Genomic DNA, 21,580 nt, shown 5'->3' with positions numbered 1-21,580 from the left:
TGATCCAGTCCCAGAAAGTATCCTGTCACAAGTGGGGCACTTTTGTGGTTCTTCTGTGGGAGGTTCTGGGTTTGAGAGGATGAGGAAGTGGCTCTGGTTATTTGCTTCTGTACCAGGTCGGGAGGGTAGTTGCGGGATGCGAAAGCTGTTGTCAGGTTGTTGGTGTAATGCTTCAGGGATTCCAGACTGGAGCAGATTCGTTTGCCACGAAGACCTAGGCTGTAGGGAAGGGACCGTTTGATGTGGAATGGGTGGCAGCTGTCGTAATGGAGGTACTGTTGCTTGTTGGTGGGTTTGATGTGGACGGACGTGTGAAGCTGGCCATTGGACAGGTGGAGGTCAACATCAAGGAAAGTGGCATGGGATTTGGAGGAGGACCAGGTGAATGTGATGGAACCAAAGGAGTTGAGGTTGGAGAGGAAATTCTGGAGTTCTTCTTCACTGTGAGTCCAGATCATGAAGATGTCATCAATAAATCTGTACCAAACTTTGGGTTGGCAGGCTTGGGTAACCAAGAAGGCTTCCTCTAAGTGACCCATGAATAGGTTGGCGTATGAGGGGGCCATCCTGGTACCCATGGCTGTTCCCTTTAATTGTTGATATGTCTGGCCTTCAAAGGTGAAGAAGTTGTGGGTCAGGAGGTTGATGGAGTCAGGTGAAAGGTTTTGTAGGGGGCCTAAGGTTCTGAGGATTCCTTGAAGCTCTGCCTGGACATCAGGAATGGGATTACCTTGGCAAACTTTGTATGTGGTGTTGTCTGAAAGCTGACGCAGTCCCTCAGCCACATACTCCCGACGATCAAGTACCACGGTCGTGGAACTCTTGTCCGCCGGAAGGATGATGATGGACCGGTCAGCCTTCAGATCACGGATAGCCTGGGCTTCAGCAGTGGTGATGTTGGGAGTAGGATTAAGATTTTTTAAGAAGGATTGAGAGGCAAGGCTGGAAGTCAGAAATTCCTGGAAGGTTTGGAGAGGGTGATTCACAAACCCAATCATCCCGGCCGCCCCATTGTAGCTGGTTACCAAGCCCCCACAGAACGTATCTCTGCCTACGTAGATCAACACCTTCAACCCATTACATGCAGTCTCCCATCCTTCATCAAAGACACCAACCACTTCCTCGAACGCCTGGAATCCTTACCCAATCCGTTACCCCTGGAAACCATCCTTGTAACCATTGATGCCACTTCCTTATACACAAATATCCCACACGTCCAGGGCCTCGCTGCGATGGAGCACTTCCTTTCACGCCGATCACCTGCCACCCTACCTAAAACCTCTTTCCTCATTACCTTAGCCAGCTTCATCCTGACCCACAACTTCTTCACTTTTGAAGGCCAGACATACCAACAATTAAAGGGAACAGCCATGGGTACCAGGATGGCCCCTTCGTACGCCAACCTATTCATGGGTCACTTAGAGGAAGCCTTCTTGGTTACCCAGGCCTGCCAACCCAAAGTTTGGTACAGATTTATTGATGACATCTTCATGATCTGGACTCACAGTGAAGAAGAACTCCAGAATTTCCTCTCCAACCTCAACTCCTTTGGTTCCATCACATTCACCTGGTCCTCCTCCAAATCCCATGCCACTTTCCTTGATGTTGACCTCCACCTGTCCAATGGCCAGCTCCACACGTCCGTCCACATCAGACCCACCAACAAGCAACAGTACCTCCATCACGACAGCTGCCACCCATTCCACATCAAACGGTCCCTTCCCTACAGCCTAGGTCTTCGTGGCAAACGAATCTGCTCCAGTCCGGAATCCCTGAAGCATTACACCAACAACCTGACAACAGCTTTCGCATCCCGCAACTACCCTCCCGACCTGGTACAGAAGCAAATAACCAGAGCCACTTCCTCATCCTCTCAAACCCAGAACCTCCCACAGAAGAACCACAAAAGTGCCCCACTTGTGACAGGATACTTTCCGGGACTGGATCAGATTCTGAATGTGGCTCTCCAGCAGGGATATGACTTCCTCAAATCCTGCCCTGAAATGAGATCCATCCTTCATGAAATCCTCCCCACTCCACCAAGAGTGTCTTTCCGCCGTCCACCTAACCTTTGTAACCTCTTAGTTCATCCCTATGAAATCCCCAAACCACCTTCCCTACCCTCTGGCTCCTACCCTTGTAACTGCCCCCGGTGTAAAACCTGTCCCATGCACCCTCCCACCACCACCTACTCCAGTCCTGTAACGCGGAAGGTGTACACGATCAAAGGCAGAGCCACGTGTGAAAGCACCCACGTGATCTACCAACTGACCTGCCTACACTGTGATGCATTCTATGTGGGAATGACCAGCAACAAACTGTCCATTCGCATGAATGGACACAGGCAGACAGTGTTTGTTGGTAATGAGGATCACCCTGTGGCTAAACATGCCTTGGTGCACGGCCAGCACATCTTGGCGCAGTGTTACACCGTCCGGGTTATCTGGATACTTCCCACTAACACCAACCTATCCGAACTCCGGAGATGGGAACTTGCTCTTCAATAAATCCTCTCTTCCCGTTATCCACCAGGCCTCAATCTCCGCTAATTTCAAGTTGCCGCCACTCATTCCTCACCTGTCATTCAACAACATCTTTGCCTCTGCACTTCTGCCTCGACTGACATCTCTGCCCAAACTCTTTGTCTTTAAATATGACTGCTTGTGTCTGTATATGTGTGGATGGATATGTGTGTGTGTGCGAGTGTATACCCGTCCTTTTTTCCCCCTAAGGTAAGTCTTTCCGCTCCTGGGATTGGAATGACTCCTTACCCTCTCCCTTAAAACCCACATCCTTTCGTCTTTCCCTCTCCTTCCCTCTTTCCTGATGAGGCAACAGTTTGTTGCGAAAGCTTGAATTTTGTGTGTATGTTTGTATTTGTTTGTGTGACATAACAATAAGATTCATTTAAGAGAAACCCCTTTCACATTCACTGGACGATATTGCAATTGTGCCCAAACTGTGCTTCAGAAGAAGTAATATATCTGGGAATTTATTTTCTTGCAGATATTCTTTCATTTAAGTGAAATTTATGAGCTAAATTTCTAATTCCAGCATTGCAACATGTCAGATGCTTCCCAGGATTTTTTGGCCAACACTTGAAATCTTAGCACATGCACGTAGATAATCATCATCTCCTGAAAGCAGACACTTTCCAACAGCTTCTTTTTGCCTTTTATAAAACCTGATCTAATTGCACCACTATGTCTTTCATTTTTGTGGAATTCACTTCTTTTGAACTTCATGGTCTCCTTTATTTGAAGAGAGATACTATCATATGCACCAGGAAAGAAGTGTAGTGCCAACTTTTAAGAAACAAAACTGGAAATTTTATTCCCAAAGGCAACGCCATCAACTGGAATATTTATAATACATTTTGCTCGAAATAAATTGAACAATTTTTAAAATGGAAGAGAAAAGGTGCCAATATTGTGTACCACTAAAAAAAAAAAAAAAAAGCACTGGTTATAAATATGTTTATAAGACAATACAAAATGCATATGGTTTTGATTTCTAATAGATTTACAGTTATTAAATTTAGTTTTCTAAATTGTAAACAACTTTTAATACTTCCTTTTTTCTCTTTCTTCCCCAATAGTAAAGTGAGCTACGACATGCATGTGGATACAGTGACTCCAGCAAAGGCTGCAACACACATTCAAATGCAGTCTCACATGCAACTGCAGCATGGTCCAACCCAGAGGCCGAGACAGGCCAGTGAAGCACAAAAAGCTCGCTATCACCAGTCAATAGCATCAGCATCAGCGGGTGAAGCAGCAGTCGCATATGAGAATTTGAATATGGACTATATTGCACAGCTTACATCAGAAGGCTATGCACAGGATGCTGTCATACGTGCTCTTGGAATCACTCGCAATGATATAGAAATGGCATGGGACATATTGCATGAATTTGCTACAAAACAAACAAGTGCGTGATCAGGTCCTGGCGGCAGCTTGCACACCCGTTACTGCTGATTTTGTAACGTGCTGCCGCCACTTTCTCTCCTCCTAAGTATCATATGCTTCTGAAGCTAGTCTACAGTCATTAGCTGTATTGCATTTTTCTTTTGTATCTAAGTGTAATGTCAGTGCAGTTTTATACTGATCATTTAATTTCCTTCTGAGCAGAAATTCAAAAGTAAAAAGACTTGGAGTCATGAGATAGTGGTTTAGAAGCAAACCTCTTCCATCCAGAATGTTTACATTTTGAAACATTTTGACTTCTGTATGAAGAGGTCGACATTACATGCACGTATGTGGAACAGATTTTATTGACATTGTGGAGAATTTCTTCTAAAATCAAAGCATACAAATTTCTAAATCTTGTTGTTGATAACAGACCATTTTATACTTTCACATTTTTGTGTATTGTGTATTATATTTGTTAATGAGAATCATTACTCATCAATATTAATCTTGTTACTATTCACATTGACATCACTGTTATATAACATTCCTTGTACACAGAGTGTTATTTTGTGTATCGTACCCAAGTGTCTCGATACATCTGTTGATGGCCTTAATTTCTCCAGTTGTCGTTTACTTTTACTGTACATGAAATTAGTTTTAAGAGAGATTCTGCATATCAATCAAAGAATTGTTGCAGATGAAACTTAAATATTTTTATATAGCAACAAATGTATGAAAAGACTGAGACTAAAAGATATAAATGTGTATATACAAATGAGTATGTGCAGTACAAGAAATAAAATTGTTTTGCCATTAATTAGCAGTGGAAGAAATTGATCATTCTGAGAGATTATACTGACTGAGTAAAGGCCATGTGAGACTATTACTAGAAAAATACCTCTTTGTTGCCTTGTGCAGCATTCCCATCTAAAGAACATTTTTCTTTGAACCAACAAAGTTTAATTAAGATTTTAATCAATGAATGTGAAATATTGTTGTATTGCATTTTATATTGTGTTATTTTATCTGTGAAAAAGTGAACTAAAAGAATTAACCTTCGTGTTGTGTATAGTGAAGCCGACATCCAATCTCCAAGTGCCTCATAATTCCACATATTCCTTACACTTTTACCTGTATTTATTTCCAGTTTCATACTACAGAATGTGGCATGTACTTTTACATGAATTCTTTGTTGGCACTGTTAAATGAAATATGCTGTAGCAATAATGTTGAAGTGCTGTTTTCAAGACATTTTAATATCATCTAACATATTAAATTGCACAGTACCATTATCATCATATTATAAACTATAAAAAGATTTTTTCTTTTTTATTACAATGCAAGAGGTTATTGTATATATGGCTTGTCCTTTATGATCCAAATCAGTGTGTGTAAGGTTAATATTGTTCTGAATCGTGTTTTTGATCAGGATCAGGAATTACTTCCTACAGTTCAGATAAGTGTGTTTTGGAGTGCCTTTTAAGCATTATTGGTTTACAGGATCATTATGGAATGAATGACTTTTTTCATATTCATTTTTCATTGATGTGATACATCTATTGAATTCTTTTGAATGAAGTTTTTTGTAGTTGTTTAGAATTCACCACACTGGTGGTGTGCATAATGTGATGTTTTCAATGTACAAACTAAACAGTACTGACTGATTGTTCCTTCATCCCAGGACACTGGAACTTTCTTGAACAGCAATTGACAAATGCATACAGCTAGTACAGTTGCCCTTTCATTTTGTCAGATATTAATTATTGTATTTAGATACAGATGATCACTGATATGTACCAAAATGTCCCTTTTTCACTAATTTATCTGGTTGTTATGCCTATGTACTTGTTCTTAGAGTCTCAAATGAAAGTTATTTATAATAATTATGTAATATAATTGTTTCATTGCTTAATAAGAAAAATATGTTATTTAAATTAATCTATGTGGCTGGTGATATGTCTGTGTCCATTTGGAGGCTCTGTAAGGAGTTGCAAAGTTTCCTGATATATCAAATATGAAGAAGGAAATAATGTATTTAGACTTTCATATGTATGAGAAACTGTTGAAGTGATTTATGATGAGGATGATGGAGTGAGTTTCAGAGTTCAGTTCATGTAAGTGAAACCATCACTTTAGTTTTGTTAAAATAAATTAAGGAAGCCATAATTCCATAAAAAATAAAACTTTGTCAGCTGAGAAATATTTCAGCAGTCAGAAACAAATTTAACTGGAAAATGCCTCTCCCATGTATGTACTCTTCTTTGAATTCTGGTTAACTACAAACATAATATTCAGTAGTGACCAGATATTTTATTTTTCTTACATACTCGACCATTTTTGGTAAAGGTGCAAACTTTGTTTCAGAATTATTGAAATGATTGTCGATAGAAAATATACGTGGCAACATTTCATTAGACTCACCAATTTCTTCACCTCTTACTGCAGCCTTCTTTTTTTTAAGCCAATGCAATAAAACTTCTGTGCCCTACAACAGCTAAATGTTCTTTTTGTACTTCACAGTCAGTTCAATTTGTCACTGTTGCAATATTTTAAAAGAACTACTGAAGCAATCATATTCACTTCATAAGTAACAAAATATTCATGCCTATCAGTGTGTTCCATTGAGAAAGTAGCTGCTGCAGAGTTTGAAGGCGGTTTGTGGTTACTGCATTATTTCTCCAGTGTCCATTGGAATCATGTGGTGACTCATATCTAAGCGATTTCATTTTAATAAGAAAACTATCCTCATAGAAACTGTGTATCAACATTTACTGAAAATAAATAAAAAGATAATATCACATCTTGACTCCAATTTGTGTATGTGTAAAGGAAATGGTGCATGACTGGTATTTACCTTTCTACATTGTTGTCATGTTTTCCAGGCTTCTGTAGTTTACATATGATTCTTCATCACTTTACAGAACAATATATTTGCATAATTGGAAGAATGTCTGCAGGTAAATGTCCAGTGTCATGTGAGCTTCAGAGGATCACATGAAATATTCACATTTCCTTTGTGTGTGAAAAAGAATTTAATCATATATGTTTGTTTGCCTCACCCATTTCCACAACAGCGGTTATATATCAATAATTATTGAGCTTTCTGTCTTACGCTTAGTGCAGTTTTGAGAGTATTTTTCATCAGATCTAGTACACTTTCATTTATAAAATAGCTTCTGTGGGCATTGGTGTTTTTTCTTCTTGTTTCCACCTTCTGAAGTTCACTGCATTTTCTTTGTTGTTAGCAGAGGCCAAAGCTGAATAAAACCTGGCTGCACATTTACTTTTTGCAACCAGGATTTTTTTCCCAGTTCAGTCTCTGCTTACAACAAAGGAAAATGATGTGTGCACTTCAGAATGCATAAACCACAATGCCCAATGAAGCTATTTTATAAACAAAGGCGAACTGCCTCTGGTTAAAAATACTCTAAAACTGCAGCATGCTTAAGAGAGAAAAATCAATAACTTTGATATTAAATCATTACTATAGGATGTATCAAGCAATATCTCTAAAGGTAGACAATTTATCTTTGTCTTTGTTAATTTATCTTTGTCTATGTTAATTAAGCGCATGCAAAGTGTACTTTACTTCTCATCTCACTCCTTTTTTTCATCTCTCTGTGCAGCGTGCATACTTCTGAATGGGTCCAGTTATCGTAACTGATAGAAATTTACTCGCATTTGTATAATCTTTCTGATGTTAACTGCTTTATATATGAAGATACTGAAGATATCACAAAAATTTGTGCTAGACCAGCACTACAACTCAGATTTTGTGCTTGTCTTGAGCAGTCACCTTAACCACTTCTGTTATCTGGGCACATTTACAGGACTAACCAAAACTTCCATATGTGATACTGTCAATCACCCCACTGCTTTATTTGGGTCCCCACCACAGGAGTTCAGGGAGGCAGGCGAATTCAATGTTAGTTTTACGATTTTCATTTTGCCCATGAAGGCTTGTAATACTTATTTTTAACAATGTATGAAGAAACATACATTGGTGATGATCTTGCAGCTGCTCTTTGAAATCTGTGGTTCAAGCTATTTTCATGTCACCAATAGCTAATATCTTCATGCCTAATGCAGCTAATGTCAGAAAGGGTTCAGCAACTGCAAATAAATTTCATAAATTTAGTACAGCTGCAAGATTGTTACCAATGTATGTTTCTTCAGACATTGTTAAAAATAAGTATTACAGTCATTTAGGGGCAAAATGATGATCATAATACTAACAATGAATATGTTTGTCTCCTTGAAACCATGTGGCAGGAATCCAAGTAAAGTTGCAGGCAGTGGGATGATAAGCAGTATGATAATTGGAAGTTTGGGTCAGTCCTGGAAGTGTGCATGGTTAAGGTGACTGCTTGTGACAAGGGAGAAATCTGGGTTCGAGTCCCGGTCAGGCACAAATTTACATGCGTCATCAATAGGTAATATGTTCATACCTAATGCAGCTAATATCAAGAAGATTCTGCAATTGTGAATAAATTTCAAAATTTTAGTACAGCTGCAAAATTGTCACCAATGTCTGTTACTTCAGACATTATTAAAAATAAATAATTGTTAGAGTTTTTCTGAATAACTGGGCCTCTTTTCATCATCGTTAGTTTCTGTAAGTAGAATTCAGTAATACCTATGTAATATTTTGAAATACTGGTAAAGTATCAAAAACACCTATTCCTACATTCTGTTTTCCTCTGCACATTATTTGTTGTTTATTCAGTATCAGGAAATATTTCACTGTGTGTCACACTATAAAAATCATGTGTAGTTCCCCAAAAATTAAGTTGCTAGTTGCATTTTCAGGAATGCTACGGGAGAAAATTGAGTTTGCAAAGTGTCTGTGCAGATGATTGCAGACATATTTTATAAACTGTTTCATAATATACACGTTTGTCAGAAAATTATGTTTCTTTCCTGAAATTTTTTCTTGAAATTATAGTTATTCTTTCTTTGCCTCCTCTATTAAGAAAGAAATAGATTGCTGCTAACTGTAAAGGTGATACAGTGAGTTGCAGATAAGCACACCAAAGAAACTGTTACACAATATAGCGTCCAGCCAAAGCCTTCCTCAGCCAAGAAAACACACACATATTTGCACAAGCAACCACACATCATGCACACATAACCACTACCAGTCGCAGCTCTGACTGGAATGCCAGGCATTGGAGTTCAGTGCAGCAAATTGTGACAGAAGATTTGGAAATGAAAATGGTTGCTGCCAAATTCTTGCCACAACTGCTGAACAAAAAGTTGCATGAAAGCACATGCTTTGGAAAGAGTGCTATAATGTGTAACAGTCTTTTCATTGTGCTTGTCTTCAACTCAGTGGGTCATCTGTACAGTGGGAAGCAATCTGTCCTTTGCCTGCCGGCCAAAGTGGCCATGCGGTTCTAGGCGCTGCAGTCTGGAATCGAGAGACCGCTACGGTCGCAGGTTCGAATCCTGCCTCGGGCATGGATGTGTGTGATGTCCTTAGGTTAGTTAGGTTTAAGTAGTTCTAAGTTCTAGGGGACTAATGACCTCAGAAGTTGAGTCCCATAGAGCTCAGAGCCATTTGAACCATTTTTTTGTCCTTTGCCTAATATTGTTGTTATTCTTACTCTTACTTATGCTGACCCATTTCCTAGTAACAAACACCATCGATACCATATTTTTTTTAAAAACCATTTGTCACAATTCCAGAAGTAAGTGTATTAACAGATTATTGTTTGGCCACCAGCATGAGATTTGTCCCCATAAATAATTATGACCTCATATTCAAAAAATTACTATGTTAATCCACTCTTGCTAAAAGAGCAACACCGACTTATGTTCTTTTATTAAAGTTGTCATTTTTGTCACTAGCTAATTTTCACATGGACACTGTTGCTCTCACCGATTTCTACAACATATTATCTTTGCAACAGTAAAATCTTTCCTTAATTTTGCCATGACAGATTTGACCTATAATATTCTTCAAACTTCTCACATTTATACATCAACACTATAGTCTCATAAAATATAGACCACTATAATAATGTCAGAGACGGGGGGGGGGGGGGGGGGGGGGGGGCGATATACGAGGGGGTACCCAAAAGAAGTACTCTCCACTTGCACTAATACATGTGTCTAATCTTTTATTCCATTTTTCAAAACAGTGTTTAAGTTCATCTTTTGTTATGCTTAACAGTGCGTCTGTCATTCTTTTCTTCACCTCAGTAACATCAGCTAAATGTGTTCCTTTTATGTCTCTCTTCATTCTAGCAAATAAAAAAAGAAGTTGTGGCCCAGCTTGTGTGAGGAACGGGAAAAGGGAGGGGGGGGGGGGGTAAGAAACAGGGGTCATACCATTTTTGGTCAAGAACTGTTGTACAGACAAGGCTGTATGAGCAGGGGTATTGTCAGGATGGAAAAAATCTGTCACCCGACTGCCACAAATCAGGCCACTTCTGTTGCACACACTGTAGAGTAGAAAGCCTGCAGAACAAACAAAAACCAGTATTGTCTTAATGTTTGATTTCACCTGTTGAGCTTTCTTGGGGCAGATGAAACTGAGGTCTTCTACTGTCTTGATTGTTGCTTTGATTCAGGATCATAAGCATAGCATAGCACAAAGTTTCATCATCTGTGATTTTTTTTTTAATGTTGGCATCATTTGTGACTCTTCTTTTGAAGCACGTGGTGCTTCCTCACAACTTTGTTTTTGTTTCAACAGTCATGGCAAGAACTTGGCAGCCACCATTTTCATTCCCAAATCTTCTGTCACAATTTGCTGCAGTGATCTAGTAATCCACCCCTTCCTTCCTTGTTGCTGCTATTGTTCACAATGAGCAAAGTCTTTTCTGAAGATTAGAGTGGAGTAAGATTACAATAAACTTTTTAGTTTACTTATCTATTCTTGTAGAGTTGGCTCCATTTCTTCTTGTCTAGAGGTTTGATTCCTGAAGCTGAAATTCTCACATTTTAGGTCATCATGGTTGAATTGATCTAAATTATTTTGAAGATTTGTTTTTACGTTAATTTATTCTGTCACATTTTAGTATATGACACGGTCTTTTGGATTTTCACATTAACAAAGCTAAAATTACAGTGTTCATTCAAAATACGAAAGTACATCAGATCATATGAGAGGCATGCTTACTACTACTTCACTCTGTGATAGCAACAACATTCCAAAGCATTTACAATTTTTATTTACAAATGAATTTCTATTATAGTCTCGATAGTTAATTTATAAATGAATCCAGAAATAAACATAATAAACAGTACTAGATTGCATAATTAATAATAGAAATTTTAAGTGTGCCAAATATTTCATAATTTCCAATGTTTCTAAAAAAAAAAGCAATTTTAACTGTGCATTCAGAACTAGTACGTATCAATTGTAACAATGAAAATAAAGTAATTCCCTTTCATAAATTTTAGCTTGAAATGTAACATATTGTGTATAAAATTTCATGAAATTTTTCAGAAAAACTGCTGAGATAATTCTGACCTTTCCAAAATTCAAAAAAATTAATGATATCGACTACTACTGTTGAGGAAAAGTAATGCTAGAGGAGGATGTCCCTTTACAGTATCCCCCTCACATAATATGGAAACAATGTGTTTACAATATTTTGTGACGTACTGTAAGGTTTGCTAAACGTGTACAAAATTATGCCAAAAGACAGAATACAGATGAATAGAAGTATCTGATATATAACATATTACAGAAAATGTAAGAAAAATATCTACTATTTTTACAGGTCATAATTTGTACATATATGAGGACATGGCATTCACATTTTCAGATCTGTGGAACATTCTGTCACAAGACAAATGATACAAAGTCAAATCTACAACATTACAACATTAAACCATAGAAATAAGTTCGGAGACAATGTAAATTACTTGCGTTACAAATTGCAAGTTTACATCTGTAAAGTCACATCTTCAAGATCATCATGAAAGAGGAAAAACATTCAGAGCCTAAGTCTATGACGAGCGAGCTGACTTGAAAAAACACAACAGCAGGTACAGACCGGAAGAATATATTCAGTCACTAGTAGGAGTATGCTACAAAATCAATCACCCACAAAAAACCAGAGTAAGTAAGGATATGTTGACTCATGAAAGGAGAAAATAATGGAAAAATATTAGGGCCTATGCTTATGATGTGGGGACCAACCTGTGAGTCCAAACCACTCCAGGTACACAACAGAAGAAATGTTTTGACACAACAAAATGAATAAAGTTCATAATCATATATCAATAATTTCAATTGTATGTAAAGAATAATTGTAGGAAGTATTTGTCCTCTTCAGTCAATAGTTGCACACTCTCCTTGAGTACAGACACACAGTCGTGGTGACCAGGTGTACACAAAACAGAGTTAAGTACGAGTTTGCACACAATTAAAGTTCCAATGAGATACAATAAAACACTATTCAGGATAAATACAGGTAATCAGAGTCATAAATAGCTTTGAATGATGCTGTAATCGAGTTGCTTCAGGACCATAATCAGAGAGTGAAACCAGAAATGTATACATCTTGTTATACAGTCTATACTTGATTTATGATCACTATCATAAATGTCTTCCACACTATTTGCTAACTGTTCATACAAACTAAGGTACGTACATAGAAGCCTAGAAGATACATTTACAGCTAATTAAAAAAATATATACTGAGTGCTGAGATAAGGAAATTGATGAATGTACTCTTGAACTTTTTAACTTTTCACATAACAAATCATCAGTCATAGAACATAAATCTTCCACAACATTATTTAAAGTTACATAAATGTATTGGGAAGTTAAGCCACCTATTTGAAAAAACATACATTTATGTGGAATAACACTGTTCATAGAGGTGACTACATTTCTAAACAAATAACTCCATGAATTCTTCATATAGGACTATTTCTTGGCTAACAGTTTACAAATTTCTGTCACAAGACTGATGTAGTTGACGCATGCTTGAGTATGTTACCCAGCACCTATGATCTCTTGTAAGTGGGCTGGATCAGCAAGGGTGCAGCCATACAGGAGTGTGGGAGGGGATCCACCAGCATCTTTCAGTTTCCTCCCTAAATTTCTCATCACAGGCTCCAACATCCTGTATAGCTTTCTTTCACATCAAATCCTGAAACATTGTTTTGTGTACTAAGTATGCTGTTCAAAACCTCTCTCAAATCACATGGCATATGTTTTGCGTATTTCTATTGAAAAAATAAGTATACGGGTTTACGGGAGAATGAGTTAAAAAGTGTCCACATATACGGTACATTAATAAAAAGAGCTAAATGCAATGAAAAAATGAACTCGTAAGGTAATATACACAGTTATACTTGCACATATGAAACTTTAAGATATTATTCCTAATATTTACAGTACACATGAATAAAATGAGTCTTTGCTCAATTTACAACAACACCCATGACTTTACCCTAAAGAGGTCATTGACAATTCAATTTAATATTTTCTGCAAGTATACAGGAATAATATTTATTTAGTCACATGGCATATATGTATAAAATTCTAAAGCACAAATCCATTACAAACCAGGATTACATAGTTGTGTGTACATGAAAATACAATGTATATTTACTTCCAGACTAGGGATCATTATGCATCCATGTTCAAAGATCTTGTCTTCTATACTGAAAGTTAACAGTACTTGAGATTTAACCAATTTCCTCTGGTTACCAGTAGCTCCTCTTATATTTACTCCTATAATGAGCAGTTCCACAAAATTCTTACTATACTTGATTGTGTCCCAAAACTGTTCAGATATACCAAAATTGGGCTACATGTATAAATCAAACAATTACCTTCCCACTTATCAGTCTTAACTTTAATGTAAGGACACCCAAAATCTGAATCATTCTCTCTGTTGACACACACTTCATACAAAAGATCACTTTCAATTTCATCAAATGCTACATCCACACTGTCTTCACAAGGTTTTATCAGCTTTACAGGTACCATAGCATTACTTTTGTAGCCATCACTGCCAAATGTAGATGTTGGCATGCAGAGGAGGAATGTAGGATGTGGATGGAAACTGTCAGGATGCGCCGTATTAAAACTCGGCCATGATCTTCAAGTGTTTTATTATTCCCAGCTACAGTGCCGCGTTCCTCTCTGTCTATGTCATTGGGTCCTGCAATGCTGAGGACACCACTTCGCTGTCTGCAAAACAGCTTGGTGCGGAAGGGCTACCTCAGCGACCCGTGCAACGTACTGCGGCGTGCCGGCCGTGTACGGCGGAGTTTTGATGACGTCAGGATATGCTGGCAGCCAACTCAGTGGCCTCTGTCCCCGTTGCCTCAGCGCCACCTGCTGGGAGCCGCAGGGCCTCCCGATGCATCTTTGCTGTTTTGGTTAAGATCGCATTGACAACAAGCGCCTGCAATCCAACACCCAAATCTGCGGCCCTCGCCTCGGGATGCCTCCGGCGTGTGTTGGGAGCCAACAAGACTGCCCGCGGTAGCGAGCCATCGCATGGCCCGGTGCTGGCTGGCTACAGACCCCACATTGGCCTCAGAAGGTTGAACCAGGGACCCTCTGTGGACTGGAATGCTGGCGCCCCATCTGCTACTGTGTGTAATCAATGGTGTGACATGCCCGACCATCCAGGAGAGCTGCCACACTTGAATTCCCTCATTAGAAACCAGCACCTATTTATACATGGCTGTGTGCCTCTGTTTTGCTAACGTACCGCTCCGAGTCACATACTCGTAACACCTATGTTGGGCAAGTGAGCCCCTTCTGCCTGTAACTGGCGCCATGCAAACTGCTGCATTTACTCTCCATTCTACATCGCATCTGCTGGTCAGTGTAACTTACTGTCAACAGACCCGCGCTCAGAAATATTGCACCAAATCTTACTTTCCTATCTTAAATGTTGCTGCCACAACATTATTCCCCCCTTTGGAAAGACCCAGTCCCTGGATCGACTTATGACAGATTTACTACTACTATTAAAAAACTTAGATGTGGTCTAGTCCTCTTAAAACACATGACATGAGACAAAACATAGAAATTCCTTATTGGATGACCAGTCCACTTAATGCTCGATCAACCCCTTACCTACCCGTCTTATGCCCTCGGTATCCAATCCACTGGGATTTGGACACCGTCGGTTCCCTCTTGGAATTGGCTCTCTGCCTGATCAGAATGAAAACAACACACAACAAAGTTAAGGATGCGATGGCACTTGGCACAATCATTACTTGTCGTTGCCTTTCCCTATATTCAGCAACATGCTGCACAAGCTGCTCAGCTGATATGCGCCCCTCTTGCTCTGAAATGAACTACAAGTACTCTACTACTTGCTGGATCGCAAAGCATGTGGTATATCATACTGTACTCTATCAGATGTGGTTTCCCACTCACTCCTAGATGTTAATTCACATCTGTATTGTCTGCTGTTAATTGTGCTACCTTTTCCAACAAAATCCATACCTCTTCTGGTTCTGACACACCTTGCATCCTTGACTCTGCCATTATGTTACTTTTGTTCCCAGTTAGTCCCATATCAACCTATAAAATCCCACAGAAATAAAACATTTAACTACAAAAATAAACTTACTTCCTACAGCTCAGTATCTCATCTTATGTTTTAGGAGGAGATAAATAAAACATCGTACTCAACCCAATACAAAAGTAATTAAATGCCAAGAAAGAAAAAAAAATCTTACTACCCAAAACACACTAACATTTATGATGACAGCGCAAAGAAAGAAAACGTCCAACACTCAAAAAGAAAAGTCTGGTCAACACTACTCACCACATTTTGTGACTGCAATGCAGGCAGTGGGCTTGAATGTTGTACTGTACAAACGACGCCCGCTATTCTGACACCAAATGTAGCCATCACTGCCAAATGTAGATGTTGGCGTGCACCGGAGGAATGTAGGACATGGACGGATACTGTCAGGATGTGCCGTATTAAAGCTCGGCCATGATCTTCAAGTGTTTTATTAGTCCCAGCTACAGTGCTGTGTGCTTCTTTGACGTCATGGTTTAGACTGTGGCAACAACAAGCGCCTGCGATCTGACAGCCAAATCTGTGGTCCTAGCTCGGGATGCCTCCGGCGTGTGTTGGGAGTCAACAAGACTGCCCGCGGTAGCGAGCCATGAAGTGACCCATCACTGGCTGGCTACGGACCCCACATTGGCCTCAGAAGGTCGAACAAGTGACCTGCTGTGGATTGGAACGCTGGCGCCCCATCTGCTGCTGCGTGTAGCTGGTGGTGTAACACGCACCGCCATCCAGGAGAGCTGCCACACTTGAATTCCCTTGTTAGAATCTGGCACCTATTTATACGTGGCTGTGCACCTCTGTTTTGCTAACATGCCGCTCCAAGTCATGTACTCATAACACCTAGGATGGGCAAGTGGGCCCCTTCTGCCTGTAACTTGCGCCATGCAAACTGCTATGTTTGCTCTCCATTCTACTTTGCAACCGCTGGTCAGCCATAACTTACTGTCAACACGCCCACGCCTGGCTGTAACTTGTGCATTCAGAAGTATTGCATTGAATCTAACTTTCCTATCTTAAATGGTGGTGCCGCTACACTTTGGTTCCTTATGTTGTCAGGTAAAGATTGAACAAAATAAATAGATTCCGTTGCACAACTAACATCTTATGTTACAGAAGGAACACAAAACATGTTACTGTCAAAATTACACTTCGTGCTTAGATCCTCTTTCAATTCATTCCTCCAATTGTGATACAAATTCTGACTAACCATATCTGACTAAAACATCAACCTTTTCATTCACACTTTTGAAATCCTCTGACAACCCATTTTTTAGCTCTGAAACTTCATTACTAAGTTGATCTATCTGATCCTGTACTGTGTCCAAATTGCTATTGTTATCTGACTTCATTTCCTCTATTTTTGCCAAAATTAACTGCAAAATATCAGTTTTTACTGTTTATTTACTGACTACAATTTCACTTGGCTCAGACATGTCCTGACTTGATCCTACAGCTTCCATTTCTGCCTCCCTTTTTCCTTCATCCCTATTCATTTTCTTAAAAAGCACACAAGTCCACAAACAAATTAGCTTCACAAATAGTTTGTATTATCTCTCCCTTTGATGTCCCTGGTCGTAGTTGTAAAGTATGAAATTTTTCAGAAAAACAGCTGAGATAATATTTATCTGTCCAAAATTCAAAAAATGTTACTGGTATCGACTACTACTGTTGAGGAAAAGTGATGCTAGAGGAGAATGTCCCTTTCCAAACTCCAAGTCACTTTTGGCAACTCCACAATTTCTTCAGTGGTCCATCAACAATCTTTGTTGATGATTGCAGCAATGTTTTCAACATTTTCATGTGTTCAGGCCATGGAAGGACAATCAGAATGAGGTTTGTCACCAAATGATATTTCACCATTTTTAAAACTGTAAAACTACTCAAATACGTAAGTTCTCCCATAGCATCATCCTGGTATACCAATTGTACATTTCAAGAGTTTCCAGGCAAAAAGCAGAATTTCACCACTGCACACTGTTCACAAAAATCAGCCGTTGCAAAAACAGCAGTCACACAATATAGATGTCACTATAAACTCTGGCAAGACTAGTCCTGACTTTTTTTCAGCAATGGCACTGTTCACTCTATGCACTCCTAGTGGAAAAACATGGTACCACAAAAAAAGTTTTGATTTCTTTCAGGTACTGCCTCGTATAACATACTGTAAGCAGCTCCTATGCTGATTCTGCTGGAATTGCTGCAGTCTCGTCCGAAATATTCTGATGCTATGAGTGTTGTTGTGATACACGTTGGACTTGAGAGCTATCTACTAAAATTAATCGCACACTGATATATCAGGTGATCTGTCTGGCCAGCTAGGGCCGCGACCTGACTGATCTTTGCTAACAACTCTGTCGGGCTGAAGATTGTGTAAATGTGCTCCAAGTTTCGGCTGGCTGTATCAAAAACCATCGACAAAATCCTTCGGTAGAGGGAAGTCCGCCACTGATAACTCGTGCACTCTTCGCATATGATAGTGATAGTAGCGGTTGTCATGCAGGATACACATAATCGCACTTTGGCTTACGCCATGTTGGCGGGTAACTTGCCTGGAGCTTGTACTAGGGTTTGTCTCCATATGCTGTAGTACCTGGTCCTCCAGATCTGGTACACGCACAGTCCGCTGCCTTCCTGCACGTTTTTCTGTCTGAAAGGGCCCATGATCCCATAAACGCCCAAAAAGAGCTTGAAATGTTTTGTGGTGTGGTTGGTGTGTGTGAGAGTACTTGCTTTGTTGTAGCCGTGTGCCTCTCGACCGTTTACATCTGCATGGCCGTACACAAACACCGTCTTGACTTGTTCCCGGCATGAATACCGGACCATTCTGCTGTTTACTGTGCGCTGCGTCAATTACACAGCTTGCAACACATATGGAACACACGGCACATGGTCAAAGGAACTTTCATTCACATTTCCGGGCACATGTTCATAGGACCGTTTTTCGTCCATTTCCTGTCAGGAATCCGCCCCTGCAGTTTGTCTGTTTTATTAATGTTCACCCTGCACAGTCAAACTGTACACCCAGGACTGTCAGTATTTCACCAAGCTCTACGACTGTGAACACCGGTGACCGGTCTGCAAACTATGGCTGGCTATATGAGCGTGTTAATGAAAGGAACGCTGTTCCTCTGAGTCGTTTCAGCATATTCTCAGGAAATCCTTTTTTTCTGTTACTTTTCTTCTTTATGGAGGATTTTTGTCCTTCCGTCTTCCAATACTCAACTTCCAGTTGTTTCCCGGTTCTTCACAGACTATTGTTATGTATGGTATTATCAGCGGGCTCACGAACTATGTCAGATTTTTTGTTGACGGCAAGTTCTTCAGCCTGTACATATGCACTTTGCTGGCAGAAATGTTAACGATCAGGTCACAAGCCGGTCCACCTACCCTCAGCTGTAAAATATTCGGTTGCTTGTAAGATTTGTAACTTATTGTTATTTTCGAGACACTGTTTTTATTATTGTCTGAAAGTCAGGTGTGAAATTTGGAAATTTGTATGTGTTCTACTAAGTTTTTGAGGCCTGAGGGAGGAATGTCGTGGAAATTTATATATGTATAGACATTAGCGTTTCTACTTGTTTTTATGAGGCCTGAGGGAGAAGGGTCGTGGCTCTCCCCCCTCCCTCTTGCATCCGAACATCTACTTACGCACAGACATTCAGAGATTATCACACAACGAGGTGCAGTACGCAACAGACTCTTGTTTTTTAACTTTTAACTACGAAGTATTTACTATTGCGGATAACAGCAGATGCACTTGCACATATCCATAATGACACAAGCTTTTAACCGCAGCCGGCCGAAGCGGCCGTGCGGTTCTAGGCGCTGCAGTCTGGAACCGCGAGACCGCTACGGTCGCAGGTTCGAATCCTGCCTCGGGCATGGATGTGTGTGTTGTCCTTAGGTTGGTTAGGTTTAACTAGTTCTAAGTTCTAGGGGACTAATGACCTCAGCATTTGAGTCCCATAGTGCTCAGAGCCATTTGAACCGTTTTTTTTAACCGCAAAGTCAATACTATTGCAGATTTCTGCAGCCGCCCAGACCTGTAACTACTGCGGGAACAAGATACAGTCAACGACGTCGTCGACTGCTTTACATTCTCCGAATAATCTCCGTTTTTATGATTTGTTTCTTAACTCATGGAAACAAACGCGAGTATAAAAAAGACATTTACCTAATTTCAACAGGACAAATCTCCATAAGTAGCTAGTACCGGTAATAAGACTTCTGGTGGCACTCGACATGAAATCAGTACGTTAGCAGTAACAAATAAAAATACCCAAAACAATTGACGGTAATTGCGGTTTATGAATCATAGAGGTAAAATTCTATGAGAATGTTTTCGTCACGAAGCTTTTAAAAAGATTCAGGGAACCCTAATGATAATTGCAGACCGAAATTTTCTGTGAGATTGTTATAAACAACTGGAGGGCTCAGTTCCTGTACTTATAAGATGGTTTTATTATCTAATTGAAATGTAAATTCATTTGCATTTTGTCATGGAGCTGTAGTGTTCCGTAGTATACAATCTGGACACCGGTAATAGTCACCTCTATTGACGGTTCAATCATACTGTACTCTAATATAGGGACAAATTGCTGATATTACATTTTCAACAGCGCTGGCAAAACAAAAAATGTTAGCGTGGTGTAAGGAAGCAGCGCTAAACGCTTCTTGACCGTAAAAATGGAGAAAAATGTTCCAATGATACAAGTACTTCTGATACAGATACCTTTACTTGTGGAAATTTTTTGTGGATTATGAGCGAAAGAAAGAGTATAAATGGATTTTAGAGAGCTAACTAAAATTCCTCAACAGGAAGTCAAGTTCACAGATGCTTCATACATTCGTGACTTCATATATAGCATCTATGGGATATATCTTTTAAATGTTTATATTAGCCTGTTATTTACTTTATAGATTGAGAAAAAACACAATTATCCGTACAGTGTAATCCACGCTTTCGTTCTACAAACGCGTCAAGGTAATGTTACATAAGCTGTTATGGTAGCGTTTTTAGCTATTCATTTACAGTAGCGCATTTTTTATTACGTCAGTGTTTTCCATTTCTATTCAGATTTTCTCATATTTCCAGTTAATATGCACCAGGATGATAAACATTATCTCCAAATTTTCATTAGGAAACAATGGACAGTCACGACGAACGTATTATGTAAGGCTCATACTCATTTCGGAAATATGTGCAAGTGCTACATATTCGGCAACAGTAATACTAGTGCATAATTCGCACTCTTAACGGATTAGATATGTTTATTTATTTACTTTCACTGCGTTTTTTGAAGTAGATTTACAGACCAAACAAGTATAGAATAGGTAGTGGGACAGTTTTACAAGGTAAACAACATGCTTTGCGTCCAAGAAAATGTGTTCCAGCTATGTTTTTGCAAATGTGGTGGTCAATAACACCAAAGCGATACCGCAGTGGAAGAAAGATGACAGCTAGTATTTTTGTTGTACATATTTCCTCAGGGACAGGCAGTAGATTACAGAACATATCGAAACTATTGCCCTTATCATTTCGATAGCAAAAGAGCGTAGATTTGGCCCCACGTGTTATTTTTGTTTTCCAGCATTTAAAATAGCTGAAAATAAAGGAAACTTCTTCTAATGAGAGCGCTATCTGTGCTGTAAACCACTATTATACATAGTTAGAAACATTTATCTCTACTGAGGAAATAAAAATGAATATAGGGCTAGCTAAACTAAAGGCATTGGACTCAATGAAGATGAGGTCGATAAATACAGCTTCTTATTATTTTTCTTCCGAACTTTTAGTCCACTCTAGTAAGATGAAACTACCGAATTTCGACTGCACGTTTCTTCGTGACAATACAGAATTATTACTTTATGTGGTTTAGTTGGAGTTTCCCTGTGTAATAATCTTGGGAGTTTCCCATAGAGAGGCAACGGTTCACATCAGACAAGTCAGTTTGCATATGCTGGTACCTCGCGAATGGGATTTGCAACTATTAAGTAAGAATGGCAGAACCTCAAACCACATACACACACACACACACACACACACACACACACACACACACACACACACACACACACACACCGTTTCATTTTTCTTTAATTTTACTGTTTTTTTGTTGGAAGGAATGAAATCATTACATAGTAAGTTTA

The 21,580-nt window shown here is 39.4% G+C and overlaps 1 protein-coding gene across 5 annotated transcripts in view; it reads left to right on the top strand.

Moving 5' to 3' along the window:
• LOC126236925 (E3 ubiquitin-protein ligase CBL) overlaps positions 1–6,711 on the top strand; it is a 205,564-nt gene extending 198,853 nt beyond the window's left edge. For all 5 annotated transcript variants that reach the window (XM_049946590.1, XM_049946594.1, XM_049946591.1 and 2 more), the window contains one exon: positions 3,599–6,711. In XM_049946590.1, coding sequence (XP_049802547.1) covers positions 3,599–3,938 — 340 coding nt within the window. In that variant the 3' untranslated portion in view covers positions 3,939–6,711. The remainder of the gene's footprint in view (positions 1–3,598) is intronic.
• Positions 6,712–21,580: the final 14,869 nt, after the last annotated feature.

Source organism: Schistocerca nitens, chromosome 2, assembly GCF_023898315.1.
Source record: "Schistocerca nitens isolate TAMUIC-IGC-003100 chromosome 2, iqSchNite1.1, whole genome shotgun sequence".
Classification (NCBI taxonomy): domain Eukaryota; kingdom Metazoa; phylum Arthropoda; class Insecta; order Orthoptera; family Acrididae; genus Schistocerca; species Schistocerca nitens.
The sequence above is the reverse complement of the archived record's forward strand: the minus strand, read 5'-3'. Positions and strand labels throughout refer to the sequence as shown.